The 23,992-nt window shown below is 42.3% G+C and overlaps 1 protein-coding gene across 1 annotated transcript in view; it reads right to left on the reverse strand.

Moving 5' to 3' along the window:
* Positions 1 to 10,689: 10,689 nt before the first annotated feature.
* LOC123982609 (transformation/transcription domain-associated protein) overlaps positions 10,690 to 23,992 on the reverse strand; it is an 89,237-nt gene continuing 75,934 nt past the window's right edge. Inside the window, exons 67-72 of the mRNA XM_046068240.1 lie at positions 19,118 to 19,343; positions 18,610 to 18,827; positions 17,592 to 17,776; positions 16,562 to 16,765; positions 13,550 to 13,744; positions 10,690 to 11,808 (exon numbers count right to left, since the gene is read on the reverse strand). Of these exons, the coding sequence (XP_045924196.1) occupies positions 11,524 to 11,808; positions 13,550 to 13,744; positions 16,562 to 16,765; positions 17,592 to 17,776; positions 18,610 to 18,827; positions 19,118 to 19,343 (1,313 nt within the window). The 3' untranslated portion in view covers positions 10,690 to 11,523. The remainder of the gene's footprint in view (positions 11,809 to 13,549; positions 13,745 to 16,561; positions 16,766 to 17,591; positions 17,777 to 18,609; positions 18,828 to 19,117; positions 19,344 to 23,992) is intronic.

The raw sequence follows: 23,992 nt of genomic DNA on the forward strand, positions 1-23,992 counted from the left end.
CAGATAAAGGGATTTGCTTTCACTGAAAATCTTTCCGACCTTGTTTCAAACTCATTTAGATGTGTAAATTCACCACGCTTCACTCTCAGAAGTCAAATTTACCCCAACTCTCTTGATAATTTCTTCCGATCCATTACCCAGCACACTGATGTGTTGTGTTGTTTGTAGCTGCCGTGCAGCTGCGTCTGCTGCAAAACATACAATCAACCGGAGGCAAACCTAACAGACACAGAGGAATTTATTTGGTAAACAGGGTTTCATTTGATTTCCTGTTGTGCTGCAGCATACAGTAGTGGAAAACGATATTGTGTTCATTAGTTTATGTGCATTAGCAAAGGAATCTAATGGTTTATGCATACGAGGCCAACAGCGAAGGGCTCAGATGATTTAGTGTGATGCTCATTTTATGGAAATCAAAGCAAGAAATAAGAACAGTTCTTGTAACACACAGACGCTTCCCCTCCTCCTGGTTTTCTGTCCCGCAGTTGTATGTCAAGACAATTCTGTGCCTCTCACTCCCTCACCCTCTCTCTCTCCTTCGATCTTTCTCTTTCACCTTCCCTCCATCCCCTTCTCTTGTTGCTGTCAGAACGCATTAGGACGTTGCTAACGAGTGACTTAAATTAGGATCCCCCGCAGTCCCATCCAGGTGTGGGTAATGAGGTGGGAAGACAGGAGATTGGGGCTCCTCCTCCTTCTTTCACTCACTAAACAAGAGAGGAAGATCATTCACTGCAACATGTACGCAACACATCAAAATATTGCTGTGTACCTTAAAGTGTAACAGCGTTATATCCTGGTAACATGACAGACAAACGCAAAAAGCTCAAATGAGTGAGTTTTGTATATAAACCTATAAACAACACAAGACTGACACTGTTGAATTGATGACAACTGTTTCTTACGCATTGCTGTGGATTTATGGAAATTGGAATGCACTAATGCAGACAAGCTTAATGAAATGGAAATTGAAGTCGTAAGTTCGTGAAATCCAGTCATGAGCTCTCTTCTCAAGGCCATCAGTTAGATCTGAGCTCCAGCGGCTGATGGGCTGTGATCTGTTATCGTCCCTGTGGCCTGGCCTCTCACAGACAGGCTAAATAGGTGGTCTCCCTCCACTGGAGGTGGAAATGAATCTGGCCTCAGATCCCTGCTCCTTTCTGCTCCCTCTAACACCCTGCTTGTCTCCCTGTCTACCTATCTAGGCCATCTCACTTTGTTTGACTTGAAGGGTGTGAGCAGAGGATGTGCGCGTGTGCACATTTGTGTATGTCTGTGAGCCAAAGCCTCAACTTTCCAAAACTACAGAATGATCAATTGCAGCACAATTTTATTGAAACCAATTACCTTCGATTCTTTCTCTGGCTGATTTGATGCTCTGAAGCAGTGGAGTCAGCTAAACACTCAGGGACTCGCATTTTTCTTGCTCTTCATCACTGTCCATCAAGCCGCCCCGAGTTATCAGGATCAACAGAGGCCTTGACAGAGTGACATAGTCACAAATGATGACCATCTGCCTTGCATGAAAGTTTTGGGGAAACTAATCTGATTACCATCTCTCCTTGCTGCCTCAGCGTGTTTCTGGTCTGAGAGCTTTTACAGTTTGAGTTACAGTGGAGAAGCTGAGGCACCGACCTGGACTTTCCATATATACATGTAATAAGGTTCACTGGTTGTCTTGTCTGTCTGCAGGGTTGTTAAGCTGTCACTCCAGACATAAACCCAGCTTCTCCTCTGCACTCTTTTAATATTTTTACTTTATTTTTTTCATAATGTAATGTCAACTTAGTGGGTTTCACTCACACAAATTCAGATGCGGAGCAGCAGTATCAGAGAGAATCTGCTGAGAGTGACCAAAATTAAACTGCCATTCAAGCACAAATGCAAATAAAACATTAATTAATTATTAGTTGAACGGTGAAGTTCAATGAAGGACTGTTTAATTCGGTGACTTTCAGTAATTCCAAGAATGAGTTCCCATCAATCAAATGTGCATTTACGTAAAGCTAGTTAGCCTACTGACATACCTGGATTCCTACTTGTATGATTATGTGGAGCCTCAGGGACTTTGGGAAGAAGTCCCCTATTTTGTATCACATATGTTTATTGATTTTGAACAAGACACATCACTTTTTCCAAAATGTCTCCCTCAAAACATCTTCCCTCGCTCCCACCTATGAACTCTGAGCAATCAGAGTAGCTAAGAACAATAGTTTAAAAATGGTATTAATAATGAAAATAAATTACTTGTATAGATATACACATATACTCACATAAATGCATACAAACATGTCTGCATATCAATTGAGAAAGGGGGGGGGGGGATGACAAATTTAAGAAGTTAAGTTATCAGGTCTCGATTCCAAAGATGTAAGAAATTCCCATATTTTATGAAAAATATGACTGTTTGGTTGTAAATGTAAGCCTTTCAATCACTATGCAAGAAGAAAGCTCAGTAATCCAGAGGTTCAAAGATGGACAACAAACACTTTTCCAGTGTCTATAGCAATAACATGCTTCGCTTGTATTAGGCAAAGGTTAACCAATTTACTTTCCACTCTGGGCCTACAGGGATTTCTTTGTGAATCATATTGGAAATTGTGTCGATTATTCCTTTCCAAAAGTATTGTATGTGTTTATTTCATTGCATTTTGAAGAGTAGAGTTCATTTTTCTGTTCTAGTGTCTAGATTATCAGTATTGAGAAAATTGAGTTTCAGGAGTTACATACTATAACTTTAGTGCTTCTGAGCTCCAATGAAATTTGCTGTAAGTGTTACGATATGACATAATCTATGTTCAGATAGTTGCTAGACTGACATCCTATACAGACAATAAATGGCAAAACAGATGTAGACACAAGCCTCCGGTCCATCAATCCTCCACCCAACACAAAGCAGCCAAGGTGTTTCTTAAAGACCCAGTGACATAGGGTGTCTGGCTTAGCTCTGTTACATTGAATTATATGAACACAAACTGGAATGTAAAACATGTTGTGGTTTATTTTTTTATTTCTGTTTGTGTTTGAAATAAACAAACTAAATACAACATGTTCACTAGCGAGCTGGTTTTGGCAGTCATACTTTTGAAATTTAGAGAGAGCAGCTAATTGTTTCCCCCTGCTTCCAGTCTTTATGCTAAGCTAAGCTAATTGTGTCCTGAATTAATCAGCTCAATAGACAAACATGAAAGTTGTATCGATCTTCTCAACTATCTTGGCAAGAAGAAGAATTAATTTGTTTTTTTGCACCTACTAATAATCCAAAGATTACATTTGTCATTGCAATTATGTTATTATTTGTCCGTAAAATGCCCATAATGGACTTTCCTTATTCATGGGAAATGAAGGCTACAAAAGATATTTGCATTGCTTTTAGAGTACTGCAAAGAGAATACCACAACAACTTTTGCCAATAAATACAAATGTGGATTTTCAGAGGATTGGGAAAATCTGGACATCAAAAGCAGCTCTCCTGTGCACATCATTGGCATTGATCTCTACAATCAAACGCAGAGTTTGAAGATCTGAGTTGACAAAATAAATGTGACAAATTACAACAAGATCCATCACACAGTACAGGATGAGCTGTCTTGCCAGAGTCTCCTTTGAAGCTTATTGGACAGATTGGACGAGCTCCAGCATGTTGTTGTTGAACAGATCGGTCCCCAGTAGCACCTGGTGCTTTGTCTCCACTTTAAACAGCTTCCGTCTTCATGGCTGGCTCCCTTCCTGACACAAAACTCCCCGGTGGAAAAGAGAGAAGTGAAATGGTGTCTGCCTTCCTCTCAGGTACATCCTTCATCCCCACACCGTCTCCTCTCCTCCCTCCTCCTCCACTCTCTACTGCAATCCGCTGCCCACTCAAGCAGCTGTCAAGGTGGGCCGGTTTTACATGGTGAGGCTCCAATGCCCTTGTCCAATTTCACTTTGGAGTGAAGCTGGGCTGAACATGCCAATCCTGATATTACCAAACAAATTAAATCACGCGGTTGGGCGCAGAGGAGAGCAAGAGTGCTGAGGATGCTGGGATGGCTGGGTGGAGGGCAGGGAGGGTGGAGGGGGAACAGTTGTCAACCTGGCTGAGAAGCTTTCTGCCTGGTCTGATCAGGACATCCTAGGAAGGGGAATCGTTAATTGGCTCGGGATGGAGGGGAGCGCTGGTGGGAGACGGCTCTGTTGCTGCAGGCCATGTCCATGAGAAAGCCATGATGGCAAGCAATTAAAGGTCTTACTAGAGATGAAGCAGCAACAGGAGCTGCAAGGCGGAAAAAGATCCCCACCAGCCTGTTTGCTGGCCAATTCTTCCTATTGCCATGAAATAGGCCAAACATAGTTGACATGTTTAGTCTACAGCCACGCGTACATGTTAATATGCTGAAGGTGTTCAGCAGTTTGGCAGGTATAATGTTTACCATGCTCACCATCTTAGTTTAGCATGTCAGCATGCTAACAGTTGCTAATTAGCACTGAACACAAAATACAGCTGAGGTTTTGAAGGTAATAAACCAAAGTACTGGACAATTAGAAAGTTTGACTGATGATGGTGCTATTTAAAAAGGGAGGAATCACCAATGTTATCTGAAATACATCCTCTGGAGGACACGAGTATGGGCACCCAATTTAATGGCACTCCACCCCACAGTTGTTGAGATATGTCACTTAAATGTCAACCACAAATGTCAACCTATGTGTCGCTGGATGAAAAGCCATGAGATCTATAAGGTCATTAGCATTAATCGTCAATAATTTAATGGCAATCCATCCAATAGTTCTGATATTTCAGTCTCGCGTTGCCATGCCAAGAGCTAATAGTTTGGCTAAACATGAGGAATATATGTTAAATGTATCAATGGTACAAGGCAATGGTATACTAATCATATAACACCGTTTTCCTCCATGCCTATGTTCAACAATCATATAGAGAGAAATCCATTACCCAAGAAAGAGAGCTGCCAATTTCCCCACCAACAGTGTTCTCAATCGACTGGAGCAGAACTTCCTCACTCCAGTCCTGCTGCTTTTCATTTGGCGTCTAATAAGGAATGATTTAGACCTGAGACACCGGGTGAATGCAGCAACTTCTAAAGGAAAAACATATTGCAGTGTTAGCCAAAGTCAGGCTGCATTTTGAATAACAAGTGCAACTTATTGACTGAAAAGCGCCTTTGCTCTTACTACCTACCACCGTCACTAGTGCTTTTACGGTCTCTGGCTATGCATATAAAACATAGCTCAATGCAGCAAATTCAGGTATGGTGCGGTAGTTATTGAAAGTGATTCTGGGAAATCTCACACTTTAACTTTATAGAAGCAGATAAGGCAGGCTGGAAGGGGAGTGATGGCAAACCAAAGATATATTACAACACTTCATCACAAAATAACCCCTGGAATGAATTGATCATAACAGTAAGGTGGAATTTTCTTCAAAAAAAACTGATCCACTGACTTATTCCTGCTGGCATGTATTATACACTGAACAAAATTATAAACGCAACACTTTTGTTTTTGCCCCCATTCATCATGAGCTGAATTTAAAGATCTAAGACTTTCTCTATTTACACAAAAGGCCTATTTCTCTCAAATATTGTTCACAAATCTGTCAAAATCTGTTAGTGAACACTTCTCCTTTGCCGAGATAATCCATCCACCTCACAGGTGTGGCATAACAAGATGGTGATCGGCAAGCATGGGTATTGCACAGGAGAAAGTCTTAGATGTTTGAGTTCAGATCATGATGAATGGGGGCAAAAACAGAAGTGTTGCGTTTATAATTTTGTTCAGTGTATATTCTCTGTATTACTTTTTCACTTAACTCAAAAAGCTATGAAATTTACCTCATCACCTGGGAAAGATACCTGACAGAAAAGTGGATGCTGGATATTCTGTAAAGTACCCACTGAGGGAAGGTTTTATGAGAACACAGCTCGTTGCTATAAAAGCTAATGGGAAAAATATAATGTGAATGTGGTCATGAGTCAGATATGAGCTTATATCCTAGATTTTCACTTTACAAATTGATTTGTGAATGGAGGTAAAACTATAAATTACAAAATGCAGAGCTGTTATTTATTGGATTTACCAAAGAGAGGGAAATTAACTGGCAACAAAAACACAAACGCCTCAGTCAGATGTTTCACCATGCATTTTAAGTAAGAACTGTGCCACATCTTGTAATCAAAGGAGAAGTACCACTGACAACAGCCAGCACATTTACAGGTACGTAGCACTGATTCAATGTGTGCAGCAGGAGCAGAAAACATCACAAGAATTCACCACACAAGAAGTGATTTCTAAAAAACTGAGATGTGCTAAATACAGCTTGACATCAGGAATCAGGGGAACTTCATTCAGCCAGCCACTTGTCTGATTAAAAAGCTTGATTTAAGCAGGGAATAGGCTTTGACCCTAATTAAGAGAGACTGAAGAATGGGGGGGAAAAACAACCAGCGGATGATACTTCATAAAGTGCATTCGACAGAACAAGTGAAAAACTTTATTTTTAGTCACGCAGTACTAAAACAGAATTCAGGGCATTCATATTTCATGTATTTCTTTCCTAGTCAGGACTGTTAGGTCACGTTAATATTGTTCTGTTCCAAAGCTGGACTCTTACTTCTCTTTGTCCACCTGCAGCCTACTTATCCATATGTTACACTATAGAAGAGCTAAAGGCACAAGTCTAATCTTAAACTAAAACAAAGTAATACAGTAGATTGTGTTGAAAATATCGTAGTAATGTGAGCAACTACAAAAAATACACTCTTTTGTTTTGAGGGGAAAAGTTTGACTACGCAACTATGTGCTTACACTGAGTATATGTCCAGTGTTAAGAAATGCCACTGTGAAATACCCTTAACCAATACTTCAAGCACACTTACACTAATACCACTTCAGCATGGTATTCAGTGCCAAGAGTACTCCATAATTAATCATGCTCTATTGCTTCACACTCTAGTACAGCTGATGTTGCCAACTGGCAATCAACAACAATGAAGGAGAATGATGTAATTTCAGCCACAATTTAAATTAACCATATGATGACATCATCAACCCAGAGGGTCCCAATGGAGTCGCAAAGTGGGAGGAGCCGCAGGTTCTGGTACTGTACTCCCATTTAAATGTATTCTTTTAATCATAATCTTCATGTTACTTGAGTCTATATGATATGATAATAATAATACAGGTTTTTCTTATGGTTAAATTTCATAATTTTGGCAGACGGCTCACAATACTACAAAACCCATGAGCCTCGGCTTCTCTTTGTTGTTGCAACAGAGAACAAAATATGGCGTCATAGTTGCTGAATTCATCCACAATTCAGCCAGAATTTAAAAGCAGATTGTGTTTTCAATTTTCTCAACACTGTAATCTTGAAGAACAAAATGCTTTGGCCAAAATTGCTCCTTCCACTTTGCATCTCTATAGGCAGCGCTGGATTACATTCTGGCCAGAGTCAGCTACTGCCAAAAGCACCAGAGTCATTGTGTGACTGTTAGTGGTACTGTAAAACACCATATGCTGTTGATACATTTATTTATTACTGTCTGCTGTGTATTTTTACTCTTGTGTCTTGCCGCTGTCTCTGAGATACCAAACAGAAATGCATTGTAGTGATTACAATGCCAATAAAAGTCCTTATGTTCCTTATGTTGTTATGCTATTTGATTAATAAAATATATGTTTGGGATTAAACAGTACAACTCTTGAGTACAACAGCTGAAATAACATGGAGTTGTATTATTATACTATAGTCTTGTTTACCTGTCTTATTAAGGGGTCCTGTGTCAAAATCAATGCAATAAAGTTGAGTTTAATGAAATAACTACAAACAGGTTAAAAGCTGCCCGCAGATCATTTGTGCCACAAGTGATAATATCCTCTCAAAATCCTCTTTAAAAGTGCAGTGTGAACATTTATTTGAAAATCAATGGAAGTTCCAAATTTAGTTGTTGAAACACATCAGAAGCTACACAGTTTTTTAGCATGTAACAATGGCTATGTCTCACTAACAAAACATCTTAAACAAATTAAGTATATTTTCCAAAATGTGCAACTATTCCTTTAAGGTTTGAAAGTAGCTTTGAAGGGAAAGTTCCCTGATGGCATGCCTTGTATGATAGTTGAAAATATACTGGAAATACAGTATGTGTAACCACAAGCTCTGTTGATTAAATAATACTTAAATCAGGGTTGCTCAGTAAAGAAAAGAAGGTGAGCTGAACATGAAACCATTTAAACTTCTGAAATAGTCACTTAAGTCCTTTTCACTCTAAAGCCCTGCGCTGTCCTTCTTCACAAAGTGTATCAGTGCATATTCAAATCAGCATGTGAGCTGTTGATGTGCTGCTGCATCACTCTCACTGAGGGAAAAAAGTGACTTTGATTGCTTCCCATACTGCTGTGTACAGCTTGGGCAATTAAAATCATAATGGCAGATTTTAGACACCAAACTAATGAGCTCAACTCCTCTGAGTGGAAATGCCATTAGAAGTCCTAATGGGGCTCCTTCGCTGAGTAACAAAACAAATCCTCCACTGCTAGATATGAGATGTGCCGCTTCCCAGACTAGATCAGCACACACTCTTTATTTGATTAATACTGTTTGTTTACATGATGATACAAAGAAGCATCTCCCCCTACTGCGCTACATGCCGGATACAATGCGAGATTTAATTGGATACTGGCTGTGAAAACAGAAAAAGAGTTGGTGGCATCCTGGTCTTAAATGATGAATTGTGAAGAGAGGAAAGAAGTGGATTAGGGTGCTGGTAAAGTACTTTTTCACCTCTGTTCTCTCCACACTCAGAACAGCTTCATCCATATCTCTGTGATTCAGCAGACTCCGTTACAACCACTGATCTGTGTACTTGTGTGTCTATTGTAAGTTCTCATTACACAGCATCCAAATGTGTCTCTTCGGAAATATGACAGCTTAGTTGCCACATAAACCAAACAGACAGTTTCTGAAAGTCTCCTTCCTCCTCCCCCCTCAGCCATCTTCTGCCGGGATAAGGATCATTGGAGGGGGAAGATTTCATCATCTGGCCATGCCAGGATCTATTCCTGCTTTGGTGTGTCCCCTGAGATCTCTGCTCTGTGCCAGGGCTGATGATGATACGCTACACCTCCACTCCCACCGGAGCACATCAATCACCTCCACTCCTCTCACAACACTGGAGAGGGCAGGAGATGTGGGGGTTGGGGGTGGTGAAGCCTTCGTCTCCACTTCACTCATGTCAGTCACAGAGAAAAGGAAAGAAAAGGAGGTGGAGGTGGGGTCGCTACAGCCTCCAGTGGAGTCTCTGCTCTTGTGATATCTGTCTGCAGTCAAGAAAAGACCCCAGAAGGCGAGCTATGACAGGTCTTTGGGGGATGGCATGTGTGTGTATGCGTGTGTTTTCTCCTGTTGTGGATTTCATATTTCACCTAATCTCCCTCAAATCGGAGCAGACACCTGGGGCGTGAAATGGATGTCTGTCCCAACAGAGGGCGCCCAGAACTTCAAACACAATCATGCAAAAAGACTCTGAACAAAACACAGGATGCCTGTCTGTCTGACTAAATCCTTCCATCATGCTTTGGCCTTTTAGACTTAACGTCACTGTCATTTTTTCTTGTTTCCAGAGAGGCATTGGTTCCAGGTCACGGGGTCAGCCTGGCTTCTGTTGATACCAGTATGACTCTGTTGGGGAAGTGAGGCATCCAGCAACAAGCTGGTCTGCTGTAATAAAAACTGATGTCAAGCATCTTCCTTATGTTATAAGACATTAAAAATGACAAAGATTTCAAAGCATTTGTACAAACTATCACATGTATTCCCTGCACATCCACGGGTAAGCACTTAATAAAACTTCCCCAACCCTCTTGAAAACACTGGCAAATGTTTACCAGGAGGTTAAATATAAAAAAAGTAGTGGGAAATACATGAAACTAGAAGGTTAATGTTGGAAACTACCAGCTGCTGAGAATTATAGACAAAAGTACTTTCTCTCTTGTGTGGATCAAGAGAGGAAGAGAAATGTTAGAGACAGTGTGTAAACATGTTGAGAGGCAGAGGCTGTGTGTGTGGATTGTACAGAGGCGAACAGAGATATAACCTTTGTTTATGAGTGCAGGCGGGGTGGCTGACAGTGTGTATAAGTCAAGCGAGGACAGCCCACTCGGAGATCTACTGGCACGCATTAATCAAGCACCAGGGGAGGAGAGAAACGCCTCAACACACCTCCGCAGGACTTTCTAACCAGAGGGAGGGAATGACCACAAGGTTATTGTACCTCCACAAGACATAGCCGCACTTTGATTCAACACTGCTGCGCTGAAATGCCTCTCCATAAATGTCTACTAACTGTGAACCGCAAGGATGATGGCAAAACGTCAGAGAACGGTTTGTCTGGAGTCATTTCACAGCACGAGTTATTACCACAATAATATCCAAGAGTGTGTCCTTCAGGATGATTATGGCTGTGACAGTGATGTAGTAGATATGAAGCGCAGATGGGGATTACTGGTTATTATTGCTGTTTTACAACTGGTTAAAAACTCAGGAAGAACTCCAATTCTGAGTTTTGTTTTATGGTAATTGTGAGCATAGGGGATACTCACTTTTGAAATTCATTGTTTGAAGTTGTACTATAATATACAGCGTAAAGGAAGACCCTGCAGTTACCCCTAAAGAGCAAACACACAGCGTGTATTTAAAAAAAGAGCATTTTATTAAAACAAAATGCTTATTTACAAGGCAAGAGATTTGTACCTTTACAAAAAAGGGAGGGATATGCATACACAGCCAGCTTTGGGAATGACGTATTTGCATTACAGCTATTATAGCTTATTCTGCTGTCATTTCACCCAGTAGTTTTAATTTAATACTTTACAACAGGACTGATGGAATGACAAAACACATGTAAAGTAAAATGGCTTTTCAAATAGACATGTTAATATACTTCAGCCAGTAGGTAAAAAAAAGAAATAAAAAAGAAAGAGCATCATCTGTTATTCACAGGAACACGCAATTCCTCATTCGGCAGGGATAGAAAAAAAGCTACATGTTTTTGAAGTTAAATACAAATTTGAGAGGACGAATGGCTATTTTGTTTCAATTGTAAGCTATCGATGCTAGCAAAATACAACACAGACGACTAAAGCAACTAACAGAACATTTCCCCATCTCTTAAATAAACTCCCATAAGCTTGAGTGAGTGGCTCATTTTGATACCTACACAAATGTTTGTACTGTCTCCTTGTCATCCTGAAGACAGGGCAACTGGCATATCACACAGAGTCCCTGTCATTTAGATACAAAAATAAATATAGGTTGAAGGAGAAATTGTGTTTTCATAAAAAGATCGGTCCAGGTAAAACTATTAAGAATACTGGCAAGGCCTGTTCAAACTACCAGCGTGAGTCTTTGTCACAGGGCCGTTTGTAGTAACTTGATTCCACTTGCCAAACTATTTCAGTGTACTTTGATCAAGAGAAAAAGAGTCCATCAGGCTTTTGTTACAGTGAAGAGAAACCGGTTTCTCAGAGCCAGGGGTGCCAGGCAGGGTCCATGCGACACAGATTGTCCAGGCTGTTTGCTGCAGCCACCAGGGTGTTGACCTTACTCTCTCCTCCCTCGAACTGAGCCAGGTTATGGAGGCGGGTCATGATGGCCGTGACAGCCTTCTGGACCAACGAGACTAACTGCTGGGAGTCCATGTTCTCGGGTTGGCCCGCCGGGGACAGAGGCATGGACGTGTCCTCTTGGGTCTTCTTGTGCCAGGCAATGATCTCGTCGCGAAGGACAGCTTTCAGGATGCCGTCCACCTGTCAGACAGAGACAAAAGACAACGCACATTTCAAGACTTAATGGTGCAGAAACATGTACAATAAAACATTTTGTCTGTAACTGGATCCTCAGACAACCATTTTTTTGGGCCATCTTTTCAAACTAATCAATAGTTTTGTACCAAAAATTTTCCCAGTCTGTAAAAAATTTACCTATTTAATTTAACTTTGCTTAATTTAATTCATTGATTTACTGAATATAACTTATTTACTTTTAACAACAATAACATAAGAAAATACTTCCATGAGTGGTGACCTTGGAAGCAAAAAAACAAGGTCCATTTACTTCACTGTAGTATAAAAATATAATATAGTTGGTAGGTAATGAATTATATCATGACATTCCTTGCCTATTCAGTAACTTGCATCTTTCTGAAGTTCTCAATGTGTCAAATGAATGCAGTTTATATGTACAGAATATCTTCTGGGTTCTTTCCTGAGCTGTTTGTTTAAAGTGTCCGTCATGTGAATGAGAGCAATGAAACATAATAAAACCTCCGGTTATTTAAAGCCAATCTCAAACATACACATAAAACAAAGATGCCAAGTGCAATTAAGAGTGTGTCAATCACCCTTAGGGAAATCTCTGTGTTGTTACCAGCTCATTATGGTGACACAGAACTGAATACATAACCAGTGAAACCATGACGGGGCCATAACACTAGAAATCACCACGTAACTAGGTACACACTGTTCCCTACACTTACCTAAAGTGTTTATATGGTTTCAGGCTTCAATGTATTTGAGTGGATGATTGTTACGTGCTTGTTGTGTTTTGTCGTTTTCCCTGGAAACGTCCATTTTCTTTGCCCACAAGAAGCGCTGGCTTCTGGCACTCAACAGGTCTTAACTAGTTCACATAGTCGAGTGTTTTGTTTATTTGCATCTTAAGCACTTCTGCTCCCTCCACATGAGTCAGACTTTAAGTATGAGCCCAACCTAAACAGACACTACACGCCTGTCATTACTGCCCTGCTACGTTATATAACCCTTCTTGACTACTCATGTTTTCATTGCATTGTTTTTGTTTGGTTGTGAACTTCCTCTGTGGGTTTATCCAAGTTTAAGTACTAAACAATATCTGGAGAATTCAGCCGGAGCTAAAATGTGAAAACAAACCATTTCATCCTCATGACAGAATTAAATGCATCCTCACGGACACTGCCAGCTTGAACCTCAACCTCTTAAATACACTTCTTCTAAAACCCTTCCAAGACTCATGTCATTTGAGTCAAGTTCAGTGTAATTTTTCAAGAGTAATTATTTTAACATTTGAATGCATCGTAAGAGTGTGATCTAACATTTATGATGAAACTAGCACATTTTACAATTTTACAACAATGATGCAAATGATGTAATCTTTAAATCTGCAATAGCTAATTCTTTGGCCTGTTAGGGGGAGCAGAAACAAGCTGCAATAACAGACATTTTAGATGCGTTTGACTAGGGTCATAAAACCAAAATAATGAGGTGAAGGATGCAAAAACACTCTGTAGAGCTAAGCGGAAATGCAGAGCTGGGTGAAAATTATGTGTTATTATTTCACATACAAGTGATCAGTGTATAAAAAGATTCACGTGTGACCTATACCTCACATCATATGTTATATTCAATTCCTATATTCATTTGTAAAATAAAAGATTCTTATTCTGAGCTAGAGTTTATTTGAAAACACAAGATAATCATTATAATCTAACAACATGTACAGCAGACATGTTACCTTAAAGTTTGGCTGTGCGAAACATCGTGCCACTGCGATCATGGACGCAGTGAGTGGGCCGGAGACACCGATGGTGGTCAGGAACTCCGAGATGTTTGGTGTCAGGCGGAACGGAACAGGCCGATTAGCATCTAGGTCGCCTGTGGCGTCGTTGATGTCGAAGCGGAAGTAGGAGACGTTCAGCTTTCCTGTGTCCTGAAAACAGACAGAGTAAAAGATACATGTCAGCTGCTGGATAGTCTTACAAACACGTATGTATATTTCAGGTAGGCTCTATGTATCAGATCATAAGAGGGAGGACATTTTAAATAAAGCATTGTTCAAACGTAGTTAACATAACCATAAGCTCATAACTAGCAGTAAATAAAGAAAAATGATTAATGAATATTCCTTTCTGCATTGTTTTCCACAGTCCTTACACCACGTAAGGCGTGCAAGAAGATAAGTCTTCTTCAGAAAGGCTAGGGCAGTTACAAAACAAGCTCCCACCAATGAAATGGCTGCAGTTATTGATCTGCGTACCCCAGACACCTTAACATGTCAAACTATCAGCAGCAGAACATCTATAATCCTCAATTCACTCCCACTCCCCTCTCCCCCGTCGCTCCCTGCTGACTTAAATATATACAGCCAAGTTTTCATCCATAAGCCTGCATTTATGTGCGAGGGGACCGCTACACGAGCAGCCATTCCGGAGACGATAATCTCCCTTATATGAAAAGGTGAGTGGCTCTGACGGCTTTATAGCAGAGCATTTCATTCCAGATCCTGCTCCCTCTCCTCCTCTGTCTCGCATCTTTCCCTCCCTCCCTCCCTCCCTCCTTAATTCCCTCCCCTCCCATCTCTCTCTCTCTCTCTCTCTCTCCTACAGTCATTTGCTCCTCCAGGCCCCAGCGGAGGGCCTCAAGGCAGTGGGCTGAGACACCAGCTACCCCCAGGAGGCTCAGATAAGCCTGCAGACAGTTGGCCATGGAGGCAGCGCTCAGAATGCTAAATCACCACACCAGCGGCCAGCAATGGCTTCATTTTGGGGGCTGGCATGAATGGGATGACGCAACGCTAATGTCTCACATGTGATAAATTGAGGCTATGAACTTACGGGGAAAGGAAAGGAAAGTGGGGCTGGCCTGAAAGTCATTTTTTTTTTAGCTTCGAAGCTTCAACAGTTATTAACAGACTCAACGGGGGGGGGGGGGGGGGGGGGGGGGGGTTGATACAGTGGTCGCGTTATGCCGATTGTTTAAACATATTTTAATAAGTATTTGATAGATATAATCAGAACAGCAAAAGAAGGATAAATGCCCAAGAGGTTCTGGCAATGACATGAGTGAGGGAGAATGGGAGAATCTGATGTGGGTGACATAGCGGCAGCTCATTAATGTCTGTCTGTGTCTGTCTGTGTCTGTGTCTGTGTGTGTGTGTGTGTGTGTGTGTGTCTGTGTCTGTGTCTGTCTGTGTCTGTGTGTGTCTGTGTGTGTCTGTGTCTGTGTGTGTGTCTGTGTGTGTGTCTGTGTGTGTGTGTGTGTCTGTGTGTGTAGTGTGTGTCTGTGTGTGAGTGTGTGTGAGTGTGTGTCTGTGTGTGAGTGTGTGTGAGTGTGTGTCTGTGTGTGAGTGTGTGAGTGTGTCTGTGTGTGAGAGAGACAGAGCGTGCGCCGTTTTTTTTTTATTCTCACTGTGTAGGATAACTTAAACAGCAAGTTATTATTACCAACACTTGGTTTTAACTGTGTTATGTCTAGGATAGTAGACCCTAGTGCAGTACTAAGACAATGAGGAGAAGAATATTTACTGACGGGTTGAAGGGTAGATTGAGCCGGGGAAAAGCGGAAGATTAGGTGCGTGCCGAATGGGGTTGGTGGCTGCTGTGAAGAGCAGATTGGAACTGTACCTACCTGAGGGTCCAGACTGAGAGGCTGAACTGAGCAGCTCCAGAGCAGAATACGGAAATATATTAGACAGACAGGCGTCCAAGGAGAGAAGACGGGATGAGAACTATTGAATTGTTGTTATTTGTGATAATTTTTAACTTTTATCATAGCCTACTACATGTTCTTCTTCAACAGGCCTACTATAATGATTTAAATGTGTTCATTATGTTGTTGTTTGTTTGTTGTAGCCTACAGTTTAGGCTACTGATTAATTTTAAAATGTAGGTTATTTATATAATTAAAAATTGAATGTGTACCACGCTATCGAATATTCGGGTCCAGCCCTAACAGAAAGGAAGAGGAAATTCAACAGATTCTCAAGAGATGATGTGATGCTTTATGAAGACAGGTGTTGAAAGAATGAAGTCTATAACTGATTGACGACAGAGCAGTGCCTTTTTTGTTGATGCCTTGAAGCATCACTGAGCTGTACAAGTGCCAACTTGATGGAAGTTAAGGTCTCCATTTATGCAAGGTGGGGCACAATGCAATGGCTGTGATGTCCTGTCCTTGCACTCTCTGTTTGTGTGCGTGTGTTTGTGTGTGCACACTCTCCGTACCGTAATCCTCCTGTGTCTAATGGGATCTGCGGAGTGGAACAGGCAGAGAGGGGGCTTAATACCAGTGCTTAGCTGCCCGGAGGAACGCCTGTCAGCAAAGGCCGATTAGGATCAGAGGGGAGGGGTGGCCGACCGACACAATCATCTTTAATAATGACTTTGAGAAAGCTGTCTGCGGACCCTGAGCGCCAGACGGATGTGTGTGCACTGAGAGGCAGACGCACGCACACACCAACATGGCCACTTCAAATTGAAACGTCTTTGATAGTTGTAGAGCAGAGGGACTGAATATAACGTTCTGTCAAAACATCCTTCGCATTGACAGGCGCTGGCTGACGGATAGGCCTAGCGTGAAAGTCATGGGGGAGAATGGTAATTCATACAGCCAGATATGGAGAGGGTAATGGTGATCTCTTAATGCATCTATGAGAGTGTGCCTCTATTGAATTAGCCTCCGTCACCTGGATCCCACTCGCCCTTGACACAGTGTTCAACATTTTTCTGCTTGTGTATGCATCTCCTACCTGTGCTATCTGCAGCATCTCGGGGTTGAGCCTGTTGAGGTGGAGCATGAACTCGGCCAGGCCTATGAGGGCCAGCTGGATGGTGAACATCTTCCGGAAGGTCCAGTAATCGGTGGCGTTGGGGAAGGTGTGGAGAGCCCACTCCTTCAGCATGCTGCGAGGCACCATGTTCCCCTGCACCTCCTTCAGGATGTCCCGCAGGACCTGGTGGTAGACAGGAGGAGGGAGCAGAAGTCAGATAGGCGGCCATGGTCCAGCGAATGTTGAGCCTCACATTCATTCTACTTTATTATGCCAACTGTCACTGGCAATTGTTAGATATAATTCAATGTTCAGCTACAAATATCAACAATAATTATCAGGCTTTTGTATTTAAGAATCAAAAGTGCAAATCCATACTAAAAAAATTAAGAGATAAGCAACAGAACTGGTCAGCCTAGTTTTTTCTTTTGGATAGAGAGTTTAGGTGATATTCAGTCTCCAGGAACAGCCACCATAATGTTAAGGTTTGCCACCTTGACGCAAAACCAAAAGACACCACAATTAGTGAGGAATTCAGCCAATCAGGTCCAGGCAGGATTCATGCTGATGTTTTGTTTTTTTTTAATAAAGAACACATGTATTGACTAGTAACTTGAAAATTAAGTTTGACTGACCACCAGAGACAAAGTCCCTAATGAGAGCAAATCGTCCCTGTCCAGTGGGATTTTTTAAAAACTTTTCAAATGTTATGTCTTCCTTCACAGGCTGAGAAAATTCTCCTGTCTTACTCCAATCCAATTTGTTTTTATAAAACATTAAAAACAAATTGGATTATCTAAAAAATCACAACGCTGAGAACAGTTATTTTGGAGATGCAGGTTTTCTCAGGACAAAATGCTTCCTATATGACCATGGCTGCAGGAAGCTACTGTTAAATTACAATTCAATCACCCAGGACGCATACGATTAAAGAGGTTACAGCTGTATTATGCACTGTCTATATGATGTGTTTAAGTACGCAGATCTGTTTTTGTGATCTTCTCCATACCTGGTGGCTGGCCTGTGTGCCTCTGGCCTGCACAGTGGCCAGACGATCATAATATCTGGAAATGGGGTTGTCATGTTCGATGCCCTTCTTGGCGCAGCGCTGTTTGTAGATTTCCACCAGTGACAGAGATGAAGGGTTGTCCTCTACCAGCCGCATCTGAGGCGACACTGCCACCACTCGGGGCACTGGAGTGATAGAGGGAGGGAGAGGAAGAAAACAGGATACCGGTGGGAAAGAGATGGGGGGGGGGGGGGGGTGGGGGGGGGGGGGGGGGGGGGGTTGGCGAGAGAAAAAAAAGGAGGACAGAGTGGCAAACAACCAAGTCAGTGACACACAAACTGTAAACATTTGGCTGCACTTGCCTGCAAACAGTCCCTTTTTCACCACAGCATAAACCACAGATCAAAACCAACAACTAAAATACTCCGGACTTGGGAAACAGCTGCTCTGAAGGTGTGCCATCTCTCAACAACAAGCAGGGTCAAAGAAGGTAAAGGCTGTGCATGGGTCGCCCACTGGAAGCAGCCTCAACATTTACATACACTGGCACCCCAAATCAAATCAATACCAGCCATTCCAGTTGGGAGGAAATGGGTTGGAAGGGACTGTTGAATTCCCCATCCATATTTCCCCTTAAACAAACCAATCAAGTGCATAAATGGAGAGTGGGCAAACATCTGGGTGGAGGCAAACCACAAGAGGATGGCAGGAGAGGAAATAGTGCTTGAAAGGGAATAGAAATTGTGTGTGTGTGGCGACTGTGTGAGTTCGACAGCGGCAGAAAGAGAAGACAAATGAAAAGAGAGGGTCACTGTCACTGCCAATTGTTCTCATTGTACAGTAGCACTAGAGGCGATCATGTGTTTCTGATCTCCAAAGACAGAAAACTCTGAGCACATTTGTGATTAGTACACATGGTGACAGAGGAAATGACAACATAATCCTGGTGAAATGTCCCTTGTCTATGTGTTTGAACCTCACGCACGCATGCACCCATCTCTCCCATTCCTGGTCTTACCAGTGAAGAAGAGGTGTCTCTTGGTGGTCTCCTTCCTCTTCTCCAGACAAGGGTTGAGGAGGCGGAGAAGCTGCAGGACCCTCTCCTCTCGGCGTGACTCGGTCAGGCACGCGTCGTTCATCACCAGGTAAGGGTAGATCTTGCCATTGTGCCCGCGGATATAGAGACGGCGTGCTGCTGTATTGTGTTTCTGAACAATTTCCACTCTGGGCATGAACCTAGAGAGGGGCAGAGAGACAGAACTGAAGTAATAAACAACGTGGGAGGAATGATATGTGGGTACAGTTCTTCTGTGTGAGTCCAAGTGTGTTTGCTGTCTGTTTTCTATTTTATCCACAGGCAGCAGAAGCAGGTAAAACACTTACACATTTTCACCAACTATTTTTAGAATAGAAAGGGACTTCTTTAAAGAGTAATGTATAACTGGCAGGTAGATTTGGGCTCATGACTGCTGATATGTAACATGTTTACTAGGCTCAGGTATCTATGTGTAGGAAGAGTGCTTTACCTTGCGATCTTGATGTAATAGTGCGTCGGTTTGGGCATGAGGAACTCCCCGGGGATCTCCACCTCGGCTGTCTGCGCAGAAAAGTTGCTGAGGAAGCGACACTTCTCCTCAATGAGGAAGAACTTGGGCAGCTGCTTGGTCTTGGCCTCCAGGATCTTGATCCACTTCTTCAGCTTGGAGATCAAATTGTGAAGCTTCATGGAGCCCGGCACGCTGAAGTCAAAGTCTGGTGCGGGAGAAAAGAGAAATTGTTGTTAGAATCGCCCTATATCGCCCAAACCTGTGCTTGCAGGCAAAAGTACAGTGAAATTTGACTAAAGAAAATAGAATCAAAGAGAACAACGTTAGAAAGGGTGTTGTTCAGACAGCATTTTAACGCAAACGCTGCAAGGAAACCACAAACCGTCAAGATTACTTCAAGTGAGACCTAGGTATTCACTTTACTGTTATTTACTCAGGAACATGGACTAAGGACACCTTGTTTTTCCACAGTGATAGCTTAGGGGAGGGCAGCGGTTACACAAACTTACATCTGGGAAATGTCCTTTCTAAATATTGCGTTGCACTGTTGCCCACTCCACTCCAGCAGTGTGGTGCCTTGCTTGAGGGAACTATGTGGATAAGTTATTCATGGCATGGCTGGCAGGACAAGGAGAACTGTTTGCTCTATCGACTTAAAACTCCCCGGTGGAGGCTGGGAGCTGATTAAATTAGACCTATAAAAATGAGAGTCTTAAAGTATTAAATTCCTGTTTCAAGTCACAACTCATATTGCACATAACATATTGTGATGAGCTGCAGCAATAACAACCGAAGGTGGGGAAGTGAGCCAGCCAGGTTTTCCATTTTAGAGTAAAGCCCCCAGGACACCTCTGTAACATGAATGCGTGTGCACAGACACACACACAGACCCCCCCCCCACCTCTCCTATTTCAGTACACCCTGTTGTGCCGCCTGTTATAATGAATCCATGAAACTGCAAGGCCTTGCCATTTCAAACCTGTTCAATCTCTCCCAGAGTGAGACCTCCTAATACTTTAAATAAGCCCTTTAAAACAGCCAATGTTCTTTTCGGAGTGGCCCTATTTCGCTATCCGTCTGCCTGCAATTCACCTGCCTCGATGGCTGAGGTAAAATTGAAACAGTCCTGAGGAATTGCAACCAGACTACAATTCAGCACCATATAAGTGTATAATGCTTACAAAAGGCGACACATGCTACACTCCAGTCATGAAACAGTAGTTATATAATTCCATCTTGATGGGATATAAAACATTTGACCTGTTTAAATCTGGAGACGGCTGCACATAAGACAGGGACATTATTTTGTTACAACTTGTAAAAATACCTAAATATTTAAAGCATCATCAAGCAGATCTTCAACCTTTTCTGGACCAATTAGTAACTAATAGTTTACCTGGCAGTTATAACTTGGGACATTCTATACATTTGAATGCTAAAATGCAGTGGTCAGCTGCAACACTTCCACACCATATCTTAAAATCAGATCAGTGGTGCTTTGTGAATGTCACATTTATGTGTGAAGAAACGATGTAGCACCCATCGACCCTCAGGTCAGCCAGTGAAAAGCGTTTCAGATGCTGCACATGTCACTTTCACTACACTGAAACATTTTCAAATTCATCCATTGGCCTTGAGACTTCAGATATTTATGCAAACCTTGTCAAAAATGACCCAGTGGTGCTCTGACGTTAACATTATAGTACTATTTATAACAAGAATAAAAACAATGTGCCAAAGCACATTTATTTAGTTTGATCCTTAAACGTGTGACGATATTAAATTGCAGACAGGGGTGTTCTGTGGCGAGTGCAATACAGCCAGCAAGACCAGAAGAGAGTTATTTTCAGTCACCCTGAACTCATCTTTGACCCCTGCTCTGTCAGCTAGCTGGGGGAATAGGATGCTGAGAGAAGGAGTGTGGTGTGGAAAGTAGCCAGGCTGCTCTCCTGACCTGCGTGTCGAAAACCAGGGCTGGTATTCTGCCCTACCTGACTTGCCTGACACACCACAGCAGAGGATCTGCACTGCTGCACCAAATTATGGATCCAGACTCAGGAGGTGGGCCACCTCTGTATATAGAACCATCATTCCCTCATGACTCAGTGTGGGATTGTATGAATGTGTGCTGTGGGATGCAGCCATCTCAACTTTATTATCTGATTGGTGAGTGTTTCAGAGGTCATCACAGCAGCGTACATGGGTGTAGTGGGCAATAAAAAGTTCACATTTAAAGCTTATGACAACTAACTGAAGGTACACATGTGCTGATCCAAACTGCTATACAGAATTATACTGAGTTAGGATTAACTATGCTGAATGTCATTTAGCATGACAAATGATTATTCAATAGGCACAGAATTAAAAGCCAGGAAACTTGCTCTTCTGACAAAAGTCTCTGGAACAGATCCACGGCTAAAACAGTAACTCATGCAAATAGCGTTCGCCGTAATTGGATTTGAATGCCTCCCTGCTGCCAAATGTTATATGTGCACACATAAACCCATATTTTCCGGCCCACAAACCCTGTGAAAGCGAGTGAGACCCTAACGTGGTGCAGGGAGTGGGAGCCTAGCTGCTCAGCAGCTCTGTAAACCCTGTTTGTTCCGCTCTAGAAGGCTTGTGTGGTTTCAGTCTCCGTCAGCCCTGGTCCCACGTCGCTGTGGGGACAGCTGGGTAGCGATGGTCGGCAGGCACCCTGCGAGGCAGAAGCCCTGGTGACGCCTGGCTGCGTGAGCACAGCTGGCACCGCAACATCTGGTAAGATTCATCAGTACAGCGCTCACTCCGGGTCTCAATCACTCTTGTTTGTGTTGTTCATTCAGTCAGTCCGTGTGCCGCTCCCATGCTTTGGCTGGCTAATGTCATCAAACCTGTCTCCATGTTTTCACTCAGACTGTTATTCTGTTGTTTTTTTATTTGCTAATCTCCTCTCTTCCATCTTTTATGCTCCTTTCTGTAATTCTCTATGCTCGTCAGCTCTGCCTTATTACCTTATTATTTTTTCCTCTCTGAGTCAGGTGATCATTTTTCCCCTAGCTGCTTTTCATTCACTCGATGTTCTTGCCCTCCTCTATCCCAGGGCCAAACACATTAGCTCTATGGGCCACTCTCAGGACTAGTGGAGGGGAAAAGCACAGGAGAGACAGAAGAGCTGAGGCGGAGCTGCTGTGAGAAAATCCAATAAAATGGAGAGACCGGGCCGTTTACTGAGAGTGTAATTCAACTAACATGTATGTGCAGTCAAGTCTATAAGCGTGAAAAGGAGCGAGCTAAGAGGTTTATTTGAACGCTGAGAGCTGGGGGACCTGCAGACGGTTCTTGTTTAAACCGGGTCCACTGAACTGTGGTTCAACTCCCTTATGCAATGTAGGAAAACAGACACGTGGCTCCCAAAAACAGGGGAATGATTGTTTTGAGAAAAATGGCTCAGAGGGGGGCTTGGCTAAACTAGAACTGCACCTGTCCTGTTGGATTCCACAGCTTGCATATGAATCTGAACATGCAGGCCAACATGACTGGAGGCTTCATTATTGCCTTACAAGCATACACATGAACATCAACAGAGCTCGTGCTTTGAAATGTGTTAATCCAAAAACTGGGGATGGATCAGAGAACTGACTCTCATTGCAGTGTGTTTATCAGCTCCTAATCTTTGATGTCACATCAGTGTACAACCACACAGATACTACAGATTGGTAAATGTGCTATTAGGAATTTTCAGATGATACAGGATTTTAAAAAGGTAGTCAATTTGAAGATACAAGCTACATACTGTCTATATTTGACAATATCAATGGGTCACTTCATTTTGACATCATTTCTAGTCTCACATAACACGCGGTACCTAACTTGGGTTACGCTATATTTACATTTCAATATAAAAGGGGCCAAAGTTGCCCTATGCCAATATGGTGGAAATAATTTTACTCAGTCTCTGGTGGTCTATGAGTCTCGAAAATTTGCATTGTGAATCCATTTCACCCTCACATACAAAAAATAATTTCATTACTGTACCAGTTTGTGTAGAGAGATGTAGAATTTTTACAGGCTTTTAAACCCTACTAAGACTAAAGACTGAACTTTTAAAACAGAGTTCACCATTTAATAGTTTCTGCTGAGATGCTAAGAGTACTTAGTACTTCTGCTGTATTTGACTGAACCTGGGCAGGTTGTGTGCTTGTGGAGATCATCACCACAGTGCTGCTCCAGCTTGTAGATGTAGACGTGTGCACACACAATGTAATAAAGAGAGAGAGACACACACACACACAAACACACCTACAGGTGCTGGTCATATAATTAGAATATCATCAAAAAGTTGATTTATTTCAGTAATTCCATTCAGAAAGTGAAACTTCCATTCATTCCACACAGACTGATATATTTCAAGTGTTCATTCCTTTTAATTTTGATGATTATAACTGACAACTAATGAAAACCCCAAAATCAGTATCTCAGAAAATTTGAATATTGTGAAAAGGTTCAATATTGAAGACACCTGGTGCCACACTCTAATCAGCTAATTAACTCAAAACACCTGCAAAGGCCTTTAAATGGTCTCTCAGTCTAGTTCTGTAGGCTACACAATCATGGGGAAGACTGCTGACTTGACAGCTGTCCAAAAGACGACCATTGACACCTTGCACAAGGAGGGCAAGACACAAAAGGTCATTCCTAAAGAGGCTGGCTGTTCACAGAGCTCTGTGTCCAAGCACATTAATAGAGAGGCGAAGGGAAGGAAAAGATGTGGTAGGAAAAAGTGTACAAGCAATAGGGATAACCGCACCCTGGAGAGGATTGTGAAACAAAACCCATTCAAAAATGTGGGGAAGATTCACAAAGAGTGGACTG

Source organism: Micropterus dolomieu, linkage group LG14, assembly GCF_021292245.1.
Source record: "Micropterus dolomieu isolate WLL.071019.BEF.003 ecotype Adirondacks linkage group LG14, ASM2129224v1, whole genome shotgun sequence".
NCBI classification, from domain to species: domain Eukaryota; kingdom Metazoa; phylum Chordata; class Actinopteri; order Centrarchiformes; family Centrarchidae; genus Micropterus; species Micropterus dolomieu.